Consider the following 16,402-nt stretch of genomic DNA (forward strand, 5'->3'; position numbering starts at 1 on the left):
GCCAAGTTTTTTTGAAATGGCTTTACTGATCATAAAAAGCATAAAAATCTTCAAAAGAAGATTTAACATTTATCAAATACCATCTATTGCGGTCAGATTTTAAAAAAAACCATACTCAAATGCTTATTACACACTGAAAATTATATTTTCTATAGACTACCAAATTTAAAAATATATACTTTGGTTCCTTTCCCTACAATTTAGTACTCACTGGAAATTCTGAAACACTGACATGCCTTTCTGAATAAACTCCCCTTCCTAACATTCCCACAGATATTCCTTCTGGCTTCAGAATTCTACCAAAGAACTGTTACCATAAAGAAGCCAGAAAGAGTGATTCTGGATTGATTGCTTAATTCTGTCATCCCACAAACACAGACTGGACCCTTTCTCTCATCCAGGGATGGAAGAGTATGTCAGACCTGGTCCCGACCTTGAGAAGCCGGCAGTATTTTGGCCTGAGCACAGGTCACAGAGATGTGAATCAAATCAGGCTCTGCAATCTCTCACTCCATCTCCTCCCATCTCCCAGAGCAAGGAACGTAACATCTCCAAATCGTAATTCCCCCATCCGTGAAATGATGATAACAATGTGTGTGCCATGCTGTGATAAGTGGATTCATTTATGTCCGACTCTTTGAAACCCTGTGGACTGTATCCCTCCAGGCTCCTCTGTCCATGAGATTCTTCAGGCAAGAATCCTGGAGTAGGTTACTGTGCCCTTCTCCAGGGGTTCTTCCTGTCACAGGGATCAAACCTGTATCTCTCTTACATCTCCTGCATTGATTGGCAGGCGGGTTATTTACTACTAGTGCCATCTGGGAAGCCCTGATTATAACAATATTTACTAGCAAAGGTATAGAGCATACAAGGTCTCAAAAAGGGTCTGTAAAGACCAAGCACAATGGCACTCTGGAGGCACCCCACACAAAGGATGGTTTCTTGTCTCTTTCCCTTAACAAGCTTATCAAAGGCACATTCATTTGCTATTGCAGATACTTCCATGTGTAAATTATATTTTCCTTTGCTTTGCATTTATTTTCTTAATAGTTGCCTATTTCTAAGATTAACAATTGTACTATTAAATGAGAGGACAAGATGAAGGGGTCTTGGATCCCATAGAATCTTCTTTGACAGTTTTTTTAAAGCTTAGCTCTAAAAATTATCTGCATGATATGCCTTGTTCCTTTCATTGTTCACAAGGAAATTTCGTGGTTTTGCTTGCAAATATTCATACCCAAGACTTTCAGATAATCAATTGCTAGAAAATTCAGTCAGTGGTATTCTATGATGTGCTAGTAAGTAGACAACCTTGAAAGAAATAATCTTAGTTACAACAACCTCAATGGAATGCCAAGTGTTTGCCAAATACTGTTCTAAGCATCTTAGGGGTATTCATTCATTCAGACCTCTCACCAATCCTACCAGACAGATATGATTGTTCTCCTTATTTCACAGATAAGGACACAGACAGAGAGATATGTTCAGTGACTTGCCCAAGGTCACATGGCCAGTGGGGGGAGTGAAGGAGCTTCCTGAATTTGAACCAAATAGTCCAGTTTAAGAGTCCAAGCTCTTCAACCTAACACCATACTGTTTTGGGGAGATTTTAAATCTTTCTTTGAAAATTACCCTAACATTACAATACCTCACAAATCAGCAACATTTGCTATGCAGCCAATAGGGATCTGTAGTGTTCCTGGCATAAATAGGCAAGTGAGTGGATGTTTAAGGGTTTCTCTGAAGTTTTGTCTTAAATTAAAATATTTCATTTTAAATATTTTATGGGCTTCTACCAACCCAACTGAGAAGAGACTCTAGTAGAGAAGAAAGGCAGGTGCTTCCGGCATCTGCCTTAAGATTTTGCTTAAGTTAATGCTACTTTCTAGATCCTTTCTGTTAATAATAAGACTAAGGCTTATTGAACTTTTACTCAGTATATGTCGGGCATAGTAAGTGCTTCATACACATGATCTCACTTATTCCTGAAACCAAACCTATGAGACAGGTACCGTATTTGCCTTCATTGTATTGATAAAAGCACTGAGGCTCAGGGAAACTTGACCAGCTTGCACAGCCGGTATGTCTGCAGAGCAGGGCTGGGACACCCACTCTTCCCTGGAAAACACATGGTCCTCCATGTCTCTCTCAAGAACCATCGCGATGTACTGTTCATGTAAGTCAACATGAACACCAAACCATATGCCTCTAATCTTTTTTGTGCAATGGCCCTAGACCGGTGAAAGCAAAGATCTCCATGCCTTGGAAAAGGGAGCTTGCAGGGGACCAAGGGTCTCCAATTAAATCTCATCCCAAGAAAAGGACCTATACCAGAGCAGAAGCAGGGGAACTCCAGCCTTCCTGCAGCTTCTCTCCCAAAGAAAGAAACTAAAAAGAGACAGTTAAAGTAGGATTTGCATGGGTGGTAAGTGAGGGAGACAGTCTTTGTGGGAGAGGGTCTTGGTACAGGAGAAGAAGGCTCTGAATCACAAGACCATGGCAGTCATGGGAGCCAAAGGGCTAAAAAGAGAAAGAGAGAAGCAGCAGAGCCAGCTGGAAAGAGGGTGAAACAACAGCACAGATGGAAACAGGAATGTGAGGGGAAATAGGACAGCTCAGGCAGAACGCGCTCTTCGGCCTGTGTTACAGTCTGGATGGTCTAGATGGAGAGTGACTGGGGCCACCTCTGGCAGAACTGCTCCTTGCTTAGTCTAAGATTGATCCTTTCCTCTCTAAAAAGTTTTATTTTTCTAAAAACATTAGTTCAGAGAACCCTTCGGAGAACATCAGAATAGCTCTAGACTACAGGGGTTAGGAGCAGGGGTGGTGAGGGAGGGAAAAAAAAATGGTTGGATAGGCCAACTCTCTCTAGACAGCAACCAATCCCTGGGGATTTCTGGGTCATTTTACACCTTTGGGGTTTTTACAATGACTATTTCAGGAAACTGGTACACAGCATACTACATACGCACATGTCATATGATATTTTACTTGATGTTATGGCAGTCCAAGTGTGTCACCATGAATTTTAATTCTCAAGGCCTGGGCTGCTCAGCTGTAGCATTATAGAAACAGTGTGTCAATTCAAGTTGAACCAGGGCATGTATCTGACTTTCTGCTAGACTAGTAGCATTAAGGGAGGTCTTTGGACAATTATACCTATTCTGAAAAGCCTATCAAGTTTCAAGTGAAATGTGGCTATTTCTATCATCCTTTTGGGGGTTCTCACTGAGATTCCATGATCCAGCTAGAAAGTCCTGCTGCTGCTGCTGCTGCTGCTAAGTCACTTCAGTCGTGTCTGACTCTGTGTGACCCCATAGACGGAAGCCCACCAGGCTCCCCCGTCCCTGGGATTCTCCAGGTAAGAACACTGGAATGGGTTGCCATTTCCTTTTCCAATGCGCTTAGTTGTGTCTGACCCTTGGTGACCCCACGGACTGCAGCCTACCAGGGTCCTCCATCCATGGGATTTTCTAGGCAAGAGTACTGGAGTGGCTTGCCATTGCCTTCTCTGTAGAAAGTCCTAGCAATAGCTAATATCTGACAGCAATCCAGAATTCCCACTCACTGCTGTGATGAAGTCAACATGTACTGGTGAGAAGGGCTGGGTTGCAAAGAGATCTGAATTTTTTTTGCTAGTTAAAATGTATTTCTTACATTTAATTTTAAATCTTGATCATAAATTTTGTCCTATTTTCTTGTCCATCTAAGCTTAAAGAGATCTTATTTTTAAATAAATACATTTAAAACCAGGGGTGTATGCAAACTATTCTGTATTGGATGGATAAACAACAAGGTCCTACATTCAATATCCTGTGATAAACCATAATGGAAAATAATATAAAAAAGAATGTATATATACATAACTGAATCACTTTGCTGTACAGCATAAACTAATACAATATTGTAAATCAACTATACATCAATTTTTAAAAAGAAAGATAAATAAAACAATAAAACCAGGGGTCCAACAGTAAAGAAAACAGTCATCACTAGCATTGTTGCATATCTTTCACCTTAAGGGTTTTTAAAACTCCATGTGACCATCCAAGCCTCACAGAGTTGTGCTGAGCAGAGAGGGAAGAGCACACTGCATAACCAAGAGTCATTTGGTTTATGTATTCCTAACCCCAAAGCTCCAATTCCCAATTTAATCAGTCTCAATGGATTCTTTCTAGCCAGATAAGTGGTACACTAATCTTTAAAAAAAAAGTTAAACCAAACAAAAAAGCATATGTTTCACAATACTTCAGCAGAATAAAAGGGTGGAGCGTGTATAGGGGAAAGGGGTAGATGAAGCAAGATTAATAGTTGATAACTGTTAGTACATGGACATTCGTTTTATGACTCTCTACTTTTGTATGTTAGGAATTTTCCATAATAATTTTTTGATCCACAGAAGTACTCAGGATTTCTAAAAGTAAAATTACTGAAGTCTAGACTTGATAGGATGGTGTCAGTTACTTGTGTGTGTGCTTATTCCCTCATGTCCAACTCTTTGTGGCCCTATGGACTGTAGCTTGCCAGGATTCTCTGTCCATGGAATTCTCCAGGCAAGAATACTGGAGTGGGTTGTCATTTCCTTCTCCAGGGAATCATCCTGACCCAGGGATCAAACTCTTGTCTCCTGTGTCTCCTGCACTGCAGGCAGATTCTTTACCCACTGAGCCTTTAACCCAAATATAAGACAGTTATTTAGACCTCTGCAAATGGACCAGCCTGCCAGCTCACTCTGTATCCTTCAGGTCCCTCCACTTCAGTCAACTTAATTGCCAACTGAGATGTGAGTTACTTGATCTGAACTTTCCCGCCTCCTTGCCTTTGCACATGTTATTTCCCTCTGCTGGGAATGACCCTTATACCCCAGCTCCAACTACAAAAATATCCAACCCTGGAAGGACTACATCAAAAGTATCCTTGGATAAGTCTCTAATTACAACATGTGGAAATAATCTCTTCCTCCTTTGTACTCCAGAACTTTGTTGGTGCCCTCTTGGGCCACAGCTCATTGTGTAACAATAATAATCATGAAATAAAGAAGGAGCATGACCATAGCAGCTAATATGTACTGAAAGTTACTATGTACCAGGCACTTTAAATGTGTCATCACTTTCAATCCTGACAGTACCCTTTGAGGCTATTACCTTTTATTATCACATTTTACAGATGAAGATCTGAAATGCAAAGAGGTCCATGAGGCGCAGTGGTGATCCAATATGATATGATGTCAGATGTGTCACCATAAATGTTAAGCCTTTCTGCCTATGATCCTTCGCTATACCATCAGAGCAATATGGTATAAATCAGACAAAATTCTAACTTTCAGGAAGACCAGAGAGCCCATGTTCCTGATGATTACAATACGGACTATCCTTGTTCTTCCTACTGAATTTAAGCTCCTTCAGGGAAGGGACTGTCTTTCTCTACTTCTGTCCCCTACAAACACTGTCTAGCATAATGCCTTATACATAGAAGATGCTCAGTAATGTCTTATTAACTGAACACTGAATTAACACAGAGCAGTTCTGCCTAGAGGCAACATCCAACTCTTATAATCCACCTCTCTGCCTCCACAAGGAAATCAGATGGACAAAGCAGCCCGTAGAACTGCCCAGCATCTCTCCTCTCCACCAGCTCTATATACAAGGCCACCAAACTAAAATAGTTTTCACCTTCTCCCTACACTGGCATTGTAATTGACCAGAAAGAATTATTTCCTGATGCTATTTCTACTTAGCCTCCCAACTAAGGGGCTTCCCACGTGGCTCAGTGGTAAACAATCTGCCTGCCAATGCAGGAGATGCAACAGATGCAGGTTTGATCCCTGGGTTGGGAAGATCCCCTGGAGAAGGAAATGGCAACCCCCTCCAGTATTCTTGCCTAGAAAATCCCATGGACAGAGGAGCCTGGTGGGTTACAGTCCATGGGGTCTCAAAGAGTCAGACATGACTTAGAGACTGAGCACACACCCGTGCACACACGTATGCACTCCCAACTAAGGGCATCTCCCCCTTCCTCTGTAAAGCTGCCACCCTCAACAGCCTAAGGAAAAGCCAAAGGAAATCAGACTGTCTTGGTAATGATCTGGAACTAAAGAAGATAGGCTGCTTTCCCCTTCCCCTTTCAGACTTCCTAAACCTAGTTTCTTTCCAACCAAATTACACCACACTGGTTTCTGCACATCTTTGACTATATTTTGACCTTATTCCTGAATACACTGACGCTCTCTGTATTCTCTGGACTGCTTTGAAGAACACTTGGGGCTCAGTTCTTTTTTTTTGGGGGGGGGCTCAGTTCTTACCTAAGGTGCTGCTAGGTCTTACCCAAGGTGGCTTTCAAGAACTGAGCAAGTACTGACTAACAAGAAGGCGTAAGCTCCTGGTATGATCGAGGCCCTCCTCCCATTCTGGCTCTTAATCCAACTCCCACCATCAGTATGAGCATTTTAATAGGGGAAATAAGAAGGACTTCTAGTCCCAAAAGAATGAGGCAATAATGGTAAAGGGACCAGCAACAGAGTTGTAATTTGGGACAAGTGCTGGTCACCAAAGCTGGCTCTAAGTGCTGCCTCCTCTGGGCTGTCATAAGCTATGTTGCTGTATTGTTTTTTACTTTTAAAGATTTTTTTTATATGGACCATTTTTAAAGTCTTTATTGAATTTGTTACAATACTGCTTCTGTTTTATGTTTCAGTTTTTCTGCCACAAGGGATCTTAGTTCCCTGACCAGGGATCGAACCTGCACCCTTGCATTCGAAGGCAAAATCTTAACCACTGGACCACAAGGGAAGTCCCCCATGTTGTTGTATTGTTCAGGGATATGAATTCCCCACATTGTCTTTTACTGTAAGTTATTTGCTTTGGTCATAAGCTTGAACAGACCAGCAAAATACCCTGAGGAGTGTGTGTGTGTGTGTGTGTGTGTGTGTGTATGTTCACATCCATTTATGAAGTGGTAGATGGGACCACAGTAAATTGTGATATATCGAATAATATGCAAGTTTTATCTTATGTCACTCATCTTGATAGCCTTGCATTTTCAAAACTAATAAAAAAACATAAGGAAACTGCTGTATAATCACAAACCAAGGAATCTTGGCCACCAAGCTAAACATCTAGTCATTTGTGTTGTACATTAAGTGTGAAGGCACATATCATAGTTCGAGGTTTAAATGGGCAAATCAATACCTACAGGAAATCAACAGTTGCATGGCAAATTTTTCTTTCAGCCAATGCTTTCTTTGTCAGTGCCTTCTGATCACACATACTTGTGCATTCTAGGCATCGCTTCTACTTTGCTTTTGTTTAGGTTACTTGATATTCCTCCTCTTCCAAGAAGCAGAGACTGGGGGTATGGGAAGGAGAGTAGAGACCATCAGTGGTCAGTAACAGAGGCCAGGGCACTTTCTGTCAGCAGCTGTGGCCCAGATGGTTAACCTTCCAGTCACGTGTCCCTGATCACCTGGGAACCCAGAATAACCCATTCCCTCAACACTTTCTCCCAAGAGTCATCATCATCCCTCAAAGAACTCCCCCACTTTCTAAACCCACACCTGTTACAGTGAACTGCACAGGAGGGCAGACTCACCCTCAAGCTAAGAAAAGCCCTCTGGAGTGGGGCTTGCAATCTTCTTTCACAGTCTTTTAAATTTGCCCTAAGCTGCACTAAGAAAACTCCAAGGACTTCTTCTCTTATGAGCGAACAAATCTCTTTCACAGAGAAGCGTAACTTCTCAGAGATTCATAACCAGCCAAACACCATTGCTTCTCTTGAAGCTGAAAAAAATTACATTTCTCCTTGGAGAAATAAGCTCACTTGTTTTTTCACTCTATTAATTTTTTTATCTTATCACAAGAAATTATACTGACCAAAATAAAGTATTTCTAATAGCTACTAGAAGGACAAAGATTGCACTGATTTCTCAAAACTACTGCCAACACACAATACTGTGTTTAAGCACATCAATGACGAAACATATATTTTCTCTAAAGATAGCTGGAAAAGATGTTCCCATGTATGTTTTATTTTCTCCAGTATAAACTGACCACAACCTGGACTCAAGCACATTCGTTTTTCCAGTAAATAGGAAAAAAGTAAAATATAGCATATTACTGTAAACAATATTTCTAAAAAGAAGTAAGCTATCCCCCAAAGCATTTTAATACCAAAACATAGTATGAATGGCCCCTACCGTCTTCTGCTAGAAAACCAGAGTTACAAAGTAAAACATTAAAATGGAAATAAATGAAAACGGTTTCCCCCAAATAGGTAACACTAGCAACCCTGGAAGTTTAAGAGCCCTAGGATAAAATACGAGGTGAGTTAAGATTTCAGGAAAAAATTGCATTTATAAGCAGTAAATTTGCCTGTGGAGACACACAGAATAAGTGATGCTATCATAACCATGCAGACTGTGGAGGGGGAAGGAGTTTCTTGCTGTCAACACCTAGCTACTGCGGCTAGAACGAGTAAGAACTGTATTTCTCTCTCTTCTCCTGCTCTTTGGACATTTTATTTTTAATGAGTAGTTGGTATCAGAGCTAAGTCCAAAGACTATTACATGTGCGATTTCCTGATGTGTGCCGCCAAAAAACTAAACAGAAAGGAGACTACCTCAGAATGTCACAAGTGAGCATCCTCATCCTCTTTCAGTATTTTCATTTAGTTGGAGCAAATGCTTTGCTTTAATGCAATTGAAAAGAAAAGAACATTTAGGGACAACATAGCTAGATCCCTCATAAAGCTTCATTTTCAAAAGCAGTGTTTGAATCTCTAAATAAATGACAATTCATTCTCTGTTTACTTTAGGTAAACAGAAAATGTATTGCAGAGCACTCGTTTTCAAAAGCTAATCAAGAACATTAGGTCCCAACAGATTCATTTAACAGAAATATAATAGGCATTCCTGCTCTCTTTTCATCTTGTCTCACTGTAAATGCTAAAATGAACAGCAAATTAACCCTGCGTTGGAACAGAGTCCCTGTCACAGCTGAGATCCTCTCTCTCACGACTTGGAAACATCCCCGCATCCTGTCGCTGCTTTGACTTCTACATAGGAGAGACGAAAGCGCCTGATTGAGTTTGGCAAGAGAGTGCAGGAATACTTGAATTCTAAAGGGAGTACTGCGTGTCAACTCTGCTATCTTTCCTAGCAGAACAAAATATTACCATGTTGTCGCCTAAAATAGTGTACAATTAGGAAGTAGGAGGAGGGAAGGGGGTGGGATTGTTGTGTTTTTCTTTCTCTCCAAGCTTACATATATCAACTGTCTTTCTCTATATTTTTAACTTTACTAGCCATTCTCCAAATGGCTGCTAATCAACTACTATACAGAACAAACTAATAAAGACAGGGCCATCCAAGCTCTATAATCAGATATAAAAGATGTGCAAACAATTTGAGACCTTATACTTCATATTCAGTGATATCAGAATTAGCATTAAGAACTCTATACAGAAAAACTACAATACTTCAAAAATTATGTAATAATGAACAAACCCTTTCAAAAACTGTTTTCACTGTGCTAAAGTAACATTCTAGACTTGTTGTAAGTATGTTATTCTTACAAGTAGTTCGCAGTTATTCTTGAAGGCAAGCCTTGGAGTTTCCTTAGCATAGTGCTGCTGGGGAAAATTTTCAGCATGTCCATCTTCATCTCTAGCCTGAAGGGAAATATAATGGCCTATTTAGGGACTTACAAATAATGGAAGAAAAAAAAGCTAAAGCATAACAGCTCAGATCATTAAACAAACGGGAATCCAGAAATCACAACATCATTAAGAAATTTGTTTAAATACGCAGTACGCCTTTTAGATATCAAAATTTGGGATTTATTTTTCTTTACATAGTTGTTTGAACATGCAAATTCATTGTGGTGTAATATTTTAAATGATATGAAACAAAACAAAATCAAATAATTTTGCTGAAAATTACCACCACTTCAGACTTCCAGTGACTTTTTTTTGCACATTTAGGATTATATGACATACATACGTGTTTAAACTTTTTGGCATGCTTAAGCAATCTGTAGATAATGCACTTTTAAAAAATTCTAATAGCAAGGCCATAAGAAAAGCAATTTGCATAGTTATATTTTGCATTGTCATACTATTAGAGATAAACTGATTCCCCTCAATTTTTAAATAAAGATCTGAAAGGAGCAATGATCTAGTAAGAACAATGATTCTTAAATCAAATGCAGTGAAAATAAAAAAGATTTAATTAAGAAGCTGCATTAAAAGTTACTGGTTATTTTCATCTACACTGTTAATTAAGAAAGCTGAAGTTTAAATGGAGACATTAACAGAACCCATTAGCAATACCCCTTGCATACAGTCTTCCCTTTCTAATCTCCGTCAGTTTCTGGTTTGGAGTTGGAGAGAAGAAAATGGTAGGTGAAAGGAGGCGTGTCCGCAGCGCACTCATTAAACCATCCATTTGGGTGACACTTGCACTCCGCTCTGCTCTCCTCTTACCGCAGCCCTAACTGCTCTCTCTTTCCTGGCCCTCCTGAAATTCACAGCTGAGCTGTCTCCCTCACATATGGCTTGCATATAATTATGCATATTCCATTTTGCACTGCATTAAAATGATGAGCTCCTGGCTCCCTGCCAGCTGATTTTAAAAAGCCCAAGTGAAGTAGGAAAAAGGAGAGAAACACAGGGAGAGCCGCACAGGAAGCAGCAGGTAGTTCTGTCTGCTGTCTCTTTAGATAAAATGTATGTCTGGCACCAGGGGAACAGCTGAGAACTACCTGTTGTGATGTATGGATTGAGGGGGAGAAAACAATGAGCATACGTCGGCACAGAGCGGTGACAGCGCCGAGTATTGTTTCTCTTTTAATGGTGTGAAAGCTGCCCCTGACAAGTACCACTCAGAGCTCTCAGCTAGACTAGGGATTGTCATTTTAGAAAGGGATCCCTATTCTGTACATTTTAGAAGGGGCAGCTTGTCTTTAATAAAGGCTTCTGCTATTTATTGCAGGGAGGGAACCGATGGAATTTGCAAGTGGACTGTCATGGTAGGAATACTGGGATTACAAGAAGTATTTTTGAGATTTACAAACATCTCTGGGATTTTGTGCCTTTTAACTATACCTTCCCTCCCAACCCACCACCAAATCAGAGTACAATGAAAATGTAGTTGCAGGATTTGACTATGTGTGACAAAGAAAAAAGTGTAAGTGTGCTCATGCCCAATGGCTATCAAGGCACTGGAACCAACGATATTTCTTCTCCCAGCATCAGTCCTACTTTGCAGCTACATCAGAGAGTAAGCCAGTAGAGCCTTAAATGGGGCCCATTTAAGCAGAGTGTATACGGAAAAGGCAGCAGTATAAAAAGCAATAAGATGCCAATGAGTAGCAAACATGTCAGATTCTTCTTAAGTGAATTTTAAGGCACTCTGTAGAAGTACAGGTTTCTTGAAGGCAGAGACCACATCGATTTCATCTTTCTTACCCTGCTACGCCCAGCACCTTACTTTCAGTTACTGCTTAAACATTTCAGTGATGAAAAAAAACCCATACATGGATAGTAACTAGACCTAAGCACAACTCTGTAGAAAAATGCCACCTCAAAATATGCTAAACTTGGTGGTAGGTTTATTATATTCCTGATGTACTATGATGCAAATGCTTGGAAACATACATTGCATATAGTTTGCAAGGGCTACTATTTACATATATATGTCTATATTCAATATATATGTATTTTGTGTATAAATATTCATAAGGTGGAATATGTTTATTATGCATGTACTATGTATACACACTCATACACACCAGATGCCTGGGGATATTTTCAACATTAGTGGCAAAAATACATTCATTCCACTTACATGTAAGGTGCTCACAATGCTTTTTTCTGTTTTTAAAGGACAAAAAAAATAAAAACCCATTAAGATTTGAATGTGTTTTGTCAAAGGGGCCATAGATTTTATATAAAGCCTCATATATTATGAAGTTAAATAAAACAGCAGGGGAAAAGAAAGGAAAAGGAGGGTTGGAATGATTAGGAGTAGAGAGAGAAAGGCAGAAATTTGCTTTTTATTGAGCCATGTATTTGCCTCTGCATCACACTCCATGGAGCTTAGAATGGTCTGCCTCTGACAATTAACCTGATTCTTGAGTCTAAGAAATTCCATCCCCCAGCGATTCACTGTGTTTCCACCACACACCAGAGACAGAAAGCACACGACACACAGGGAGACCCAGCACCATCATCCTTGTGTGTGTGTGCGCACACAAGCACTCACACACCTCTCACGGAAGTAATCCCCTTTGCATTCTCAAGTTTTTTAATGTAAAAGTTTAAATTGTTTTTACCAGTCTAAGTGAAATTAAGTGAATCCATCTAATGCAGTAGTTCTCTGCTCTGGCTACACAGTAGAATCATCTGCAGTGTTTTTTTAACATATTGGTGCCTGACCCCCCCCCCCCAACCCTGCCATGTTTCCAAGATTCTAATTTAATTGGGCCTTGACATGGGTGGTTTTTGCTGTTGTTTAAAGCTCTCAGATAACAGTAATGCATAGGCAGCCCAAGAAGCACGGATATAAGAAGTTTGCCTGGAGGGGAGAATTGTGTGAATTTGGATGGTCTCCAGCCAGGCCCAGGCCCTCTGGAGTGAATAGCTATGCAACACTAGGAAGATCCAGGATGGGGACCCAGCAGTGGGGCTTACTCTGAAGATTTAAGAGATTACATGGCTAGTTGTGGTGGTTTTGTCGCTAAATTATGTCCGACTCTATGCTACTCCATGGATTTAGCCTGCCAGGCTCCTCTGTCCATGGGGATGTTCCTGGCAAGAATACTGGAGTGGGTTGCCATTTCCTTCTCCAGGGGATCGTCTCCACCCAGAAATCAAACCTGGGTCTCCTGCACTGCAGGCAGATTCTTTACCAACTGAACTACCAGGGAAGCCCCACATGGCTAATTGCTTGTAAGCAAAAAAAAAAAAAAAAAAATCCAGTTATTTTTAGTTTCTAGTGTGACAATCTTGAAAGACCTACTATACCTTATCCTCAAAAAGACCTTCCTGAACCTCACTAACCAAATCAAATAGCTCCCATCTGCCTCTCTTAGGCCTGACACAGATGCACCCTTATACCGGCTGCTGTGACTTCTGTCTTCCCCACTAGACTGCGAGTTTCCTAAGGGCTTCTCACCATTGGATCTTTGGCCCCAGTCACCGACTGGAGCCTGGTAAGTGCTCTGCAGGAACGGGCTTCATTATCATTCCATATCAACTATGGCAACGTTAGATAAAACTCACTAGAACTTCCTTACCCTACATGCAGATTCACTTCAGCATGTTTTATAACCTCTCATATATTGAAGCCAGTGCCTTCTTCTGCATCAGCCCCATTCTGGGTGGCAGACAATGGCATACCAAGGTGGGTGGACAGAGGGAGCCCCTGACCCCTGCAGGGAAGTGCACAAACACTGGAGTTTCTCGAAATCACTGCTAACGGTAATAACACAAAGCAGATCGACTTTCAGCTGGTTTTATTATTGTTCTTGAGTTCTCTACAGACAGTGCCCCCTCTATTTGTCCGTCGTGAGGCAGACCACTGCCATGGGCTCTTAGTAACTACTGGGGCCACAAGACCCATGTTGCTGTCTGAGTTCATTTTAAAGTGACCATTTCAGACAGAAGTAATGTCAAGACACGTCATGATGAACTAAGTCTCCATGTGTCTCATTCTCAACAGCTTTATTCTGACTAATATGCTAGATATTTATGCCAACTATGGGAAAAAGCAAATGGGAAGCTGTTTATCACATTTTACCACAAATGTGACTGTAAGACCAAAGGTGAATTTTTGATCTATTACGCTAAGAAACTTTCACTTCTTGACGTTAAATAGAAATTAGGAAGTTCTTCAACTAAACTGTAAAGGGATTTCCCCCATCTTGCATCTATTTGCATGCCATGCCTAATATTTGAATAAATAATAGATTATGTGAGAAGGGTTTCTTAGGTGGTGGTAGTGGTAAAGAACCGGCCTGCAGATACAGGAGACATAAGAGACATGATTTTGATCCCTGGGTTGCGAAGATACCCTGGAGAAGGAAATGGCAACCCACTTGAGGATTCTTGCCTAGAGAAGTCCATGGAAAGAAGAGCTGGTGGGCTATGGTCCACAGGGTTGCAAAAAGTCGGGACCTAAGCAACTTAGCATGCACGGATATTAGAAACTTAGACTAATTGCCTCTCTATCGCAAACACCTCTGGCTTAAACAACTTTTCAGTCACCTTTCTTTCCCTGTGAATCATCACTAATTTACTTTTTAAATATTGATTCTTACATATAGCAAACTTAAGTTCTCTTTCAAAGAATCCACTTTTTCCTTTTGTCCAGAGCCTTGGTGTCATGTGCAGATCCAAGCAAGGTTAGCATTTTTTCTCCTGTGGAGGACTCCTTTAGAAAACGTGGAACATTCTAAAAACAACTCCACTACCTACCCAGAAAAGTGAGATGTCTCTGACTCTATGAAAAGGTTAATACTGTTGCCATTTAAGTGGAAAGAAAACTAGGCTTCAGAGTTAATACCTCCCTGTGATGAATGGGGTTTTACACTTTCGTGTTATTGAGATTTCAGAATTTCTTTTGAAAACACGGAAAGGTTCTGCCTAGAATCAGAGCTTGGGAGAGTGCTGCAGAGCCTCCAGACTTTGCTTTGCAACTTTTCAGCAGATGTAGCACATGTCAGCTCACACATGTGGTGTGGTGACTAGACTTGGGAACATCAAAAATAGTGCATCTCAAAGTTGTGGGAATAAGTTTAGAGATGAAGAGTTGTAGAGCAAAAAAATATATATTTTTATAACTAATTTTTGGAACCAGAAGCCATAGAATATCTTTTCAAAATTCAAGATAAATTAACTCTATCCGTTTAGCCGGAGAAATGGAATTTATCACGGGGAGACAACTTCCAAAAACCCTTGGAATTTCATTTTCTGGTATGTCATTTCTAGTCTGTCCTTCCTTTGTTAAATGTCTACATACGCTGTCTTGAGGAGGCTCAGCAAGGAATGAATGGCAGCTGCCACGTGGCCTTTCAGTGTTCTGGGAACATCCTTGTGAACTTGATGTAACCATCAGCCCAGTGTCTTCACCTCTCAGTGAAGTGCAGCCAGTGCTGGCCCTGGGCTGGAACAGCACAGGGAGGCCTCCGGAGTTACCGCCCAATTCCTCATGACTGAAAGTCCATTCCCTTCACCTAGATTCCTGACCCTTACCTCATTCTCCCAGGGTAAAACCAGACTCCATCTCTCCTCCCCACATCTCTTGGAAAATCCGCAAGCATCTTGGAAGGCTTCATTCAGATTGCAGCTCCTTTAGGAGCCGATCTGAGGCCTCTTCCTCCTGGTCTAACCCTTCTGTCCTCTCCATATCCAATCCATCTATTGCACTGTACTACGCCCGTCTATGTGTTGGCCTTCACCACAAATCTGTGCGGTCCTCGAGTGCAGAAACCGGTCTATCAGCTGCAAGCTGTAAGAGCCTCATCTAGTTCCTGTCGTATTATAAAGGCCACATAAATGGAGAATGAATGAGTGAGTTCCTATCCTTGAACCCTAACAACTGGGCATTCTGCCTTGCGCTGCAGTCCCCAGAGGTAAGTGTTCTTCCCCCAAACCCAGAAGTGCTCGCCATGTTGAGTCTCAGCCTCTGCTGGAGCTCTTTGATCACATCTGCCTCACACTTCGACCTCTCACTATTCCATGCACTTCTGCCCAACACACATCCCTCCCATGTGGTTAGACATCAGGGTCTTAGCCTGCAGATCCAGTACTCAATTTGGACTTTAGCCAATAACCCCTTTCCCCCACATGTTTCTTTCCTATACCTCCCACCCAGATGGACTTTCGCCTAAGAAAAGTCAGTCTAGCCTCTGGTCTTTGCCTACAGAACTCTCATCCCCAAAATTCTGTTCCTGGATTAACCAACCTGGTGCCTTGATCCGTTTTTCTATCTCACCTATAGTGCCCCAAGTCCATCTGGGACACCTTGGTGTAACTCACCCTGTTCAGGACTCCTATCTTCCCGACCAGAATGGAAACTGCCTGAGGGCAGAGGCTGTGCATTATGTACGAAGGCCCCGTGCTCAGTGAGTACTGTGTAGAACAACCCTATACATATATGTTGAGTGAGCGAGTAATAGTCGCTCAATCGTGTCCGACTCTTTGCGACCCCATGGACTGTAGCCCGCTAGGCTCCTCTGTTCATGGGATTCTCCAGGCAAGAATACTGGAGTGGGTTGCCATTTCCTTCTCCACATATATGTTGAATGGAGTCAATAATCCTTGCCTTTCCTTAAGGTAAGGCCCGGAAGTGCGCTTTCTTCTCCACTCTGAACTGCCTAGTCTACGTAAGTACATATTCAAATCACTG

At 41.3% G+C, this 16,402-nt stretch overlaps 1 protein-coding gene across 2 annotated transcripts in view; it reads right to left on the bottom strand.

Annotated features, from left to right (window-relative positions):
* Window positions 1-16,402, bottom strand: part of SOBP (sine oculis binding protein homolog) — a 171,429-nt gene that overhangs the window by 61,212 nt on the left and 93,815 nt on the right. Inside the window, exon 5 of one of the 2 annotated variants that reach the window (XM_055432833.2) lies at window positions 9,568-9,663. The exons of the other annotated variant lie outside the window; for it this stretch is intronic. Within the exon in view, the coding sequence (XP_055288808.2) occupies window positions 9,568-9,663 (96 nt within the window). The remainder of the gene's footprint in view (window positions 1-9,567; window positions 9,664-16,402) is intronic. 2 annotated transcript variants of the gene reach the window in all.

The sequence above is a fragment of the Moschus berezovskii genome, chromosome 10, assembly GCF_049115385.1.
Source record: "Moschus berezovskii isolate FMDL1 chromosome 10, NW_MosBer_1.0, whole genome shotgun sequence".
Lineage (NCBI taxonomy): Eukaryota > Metazoa > Chordata > Mammalia > Artiodactyla > Moschidae > Moschus > Moschus berezovskii.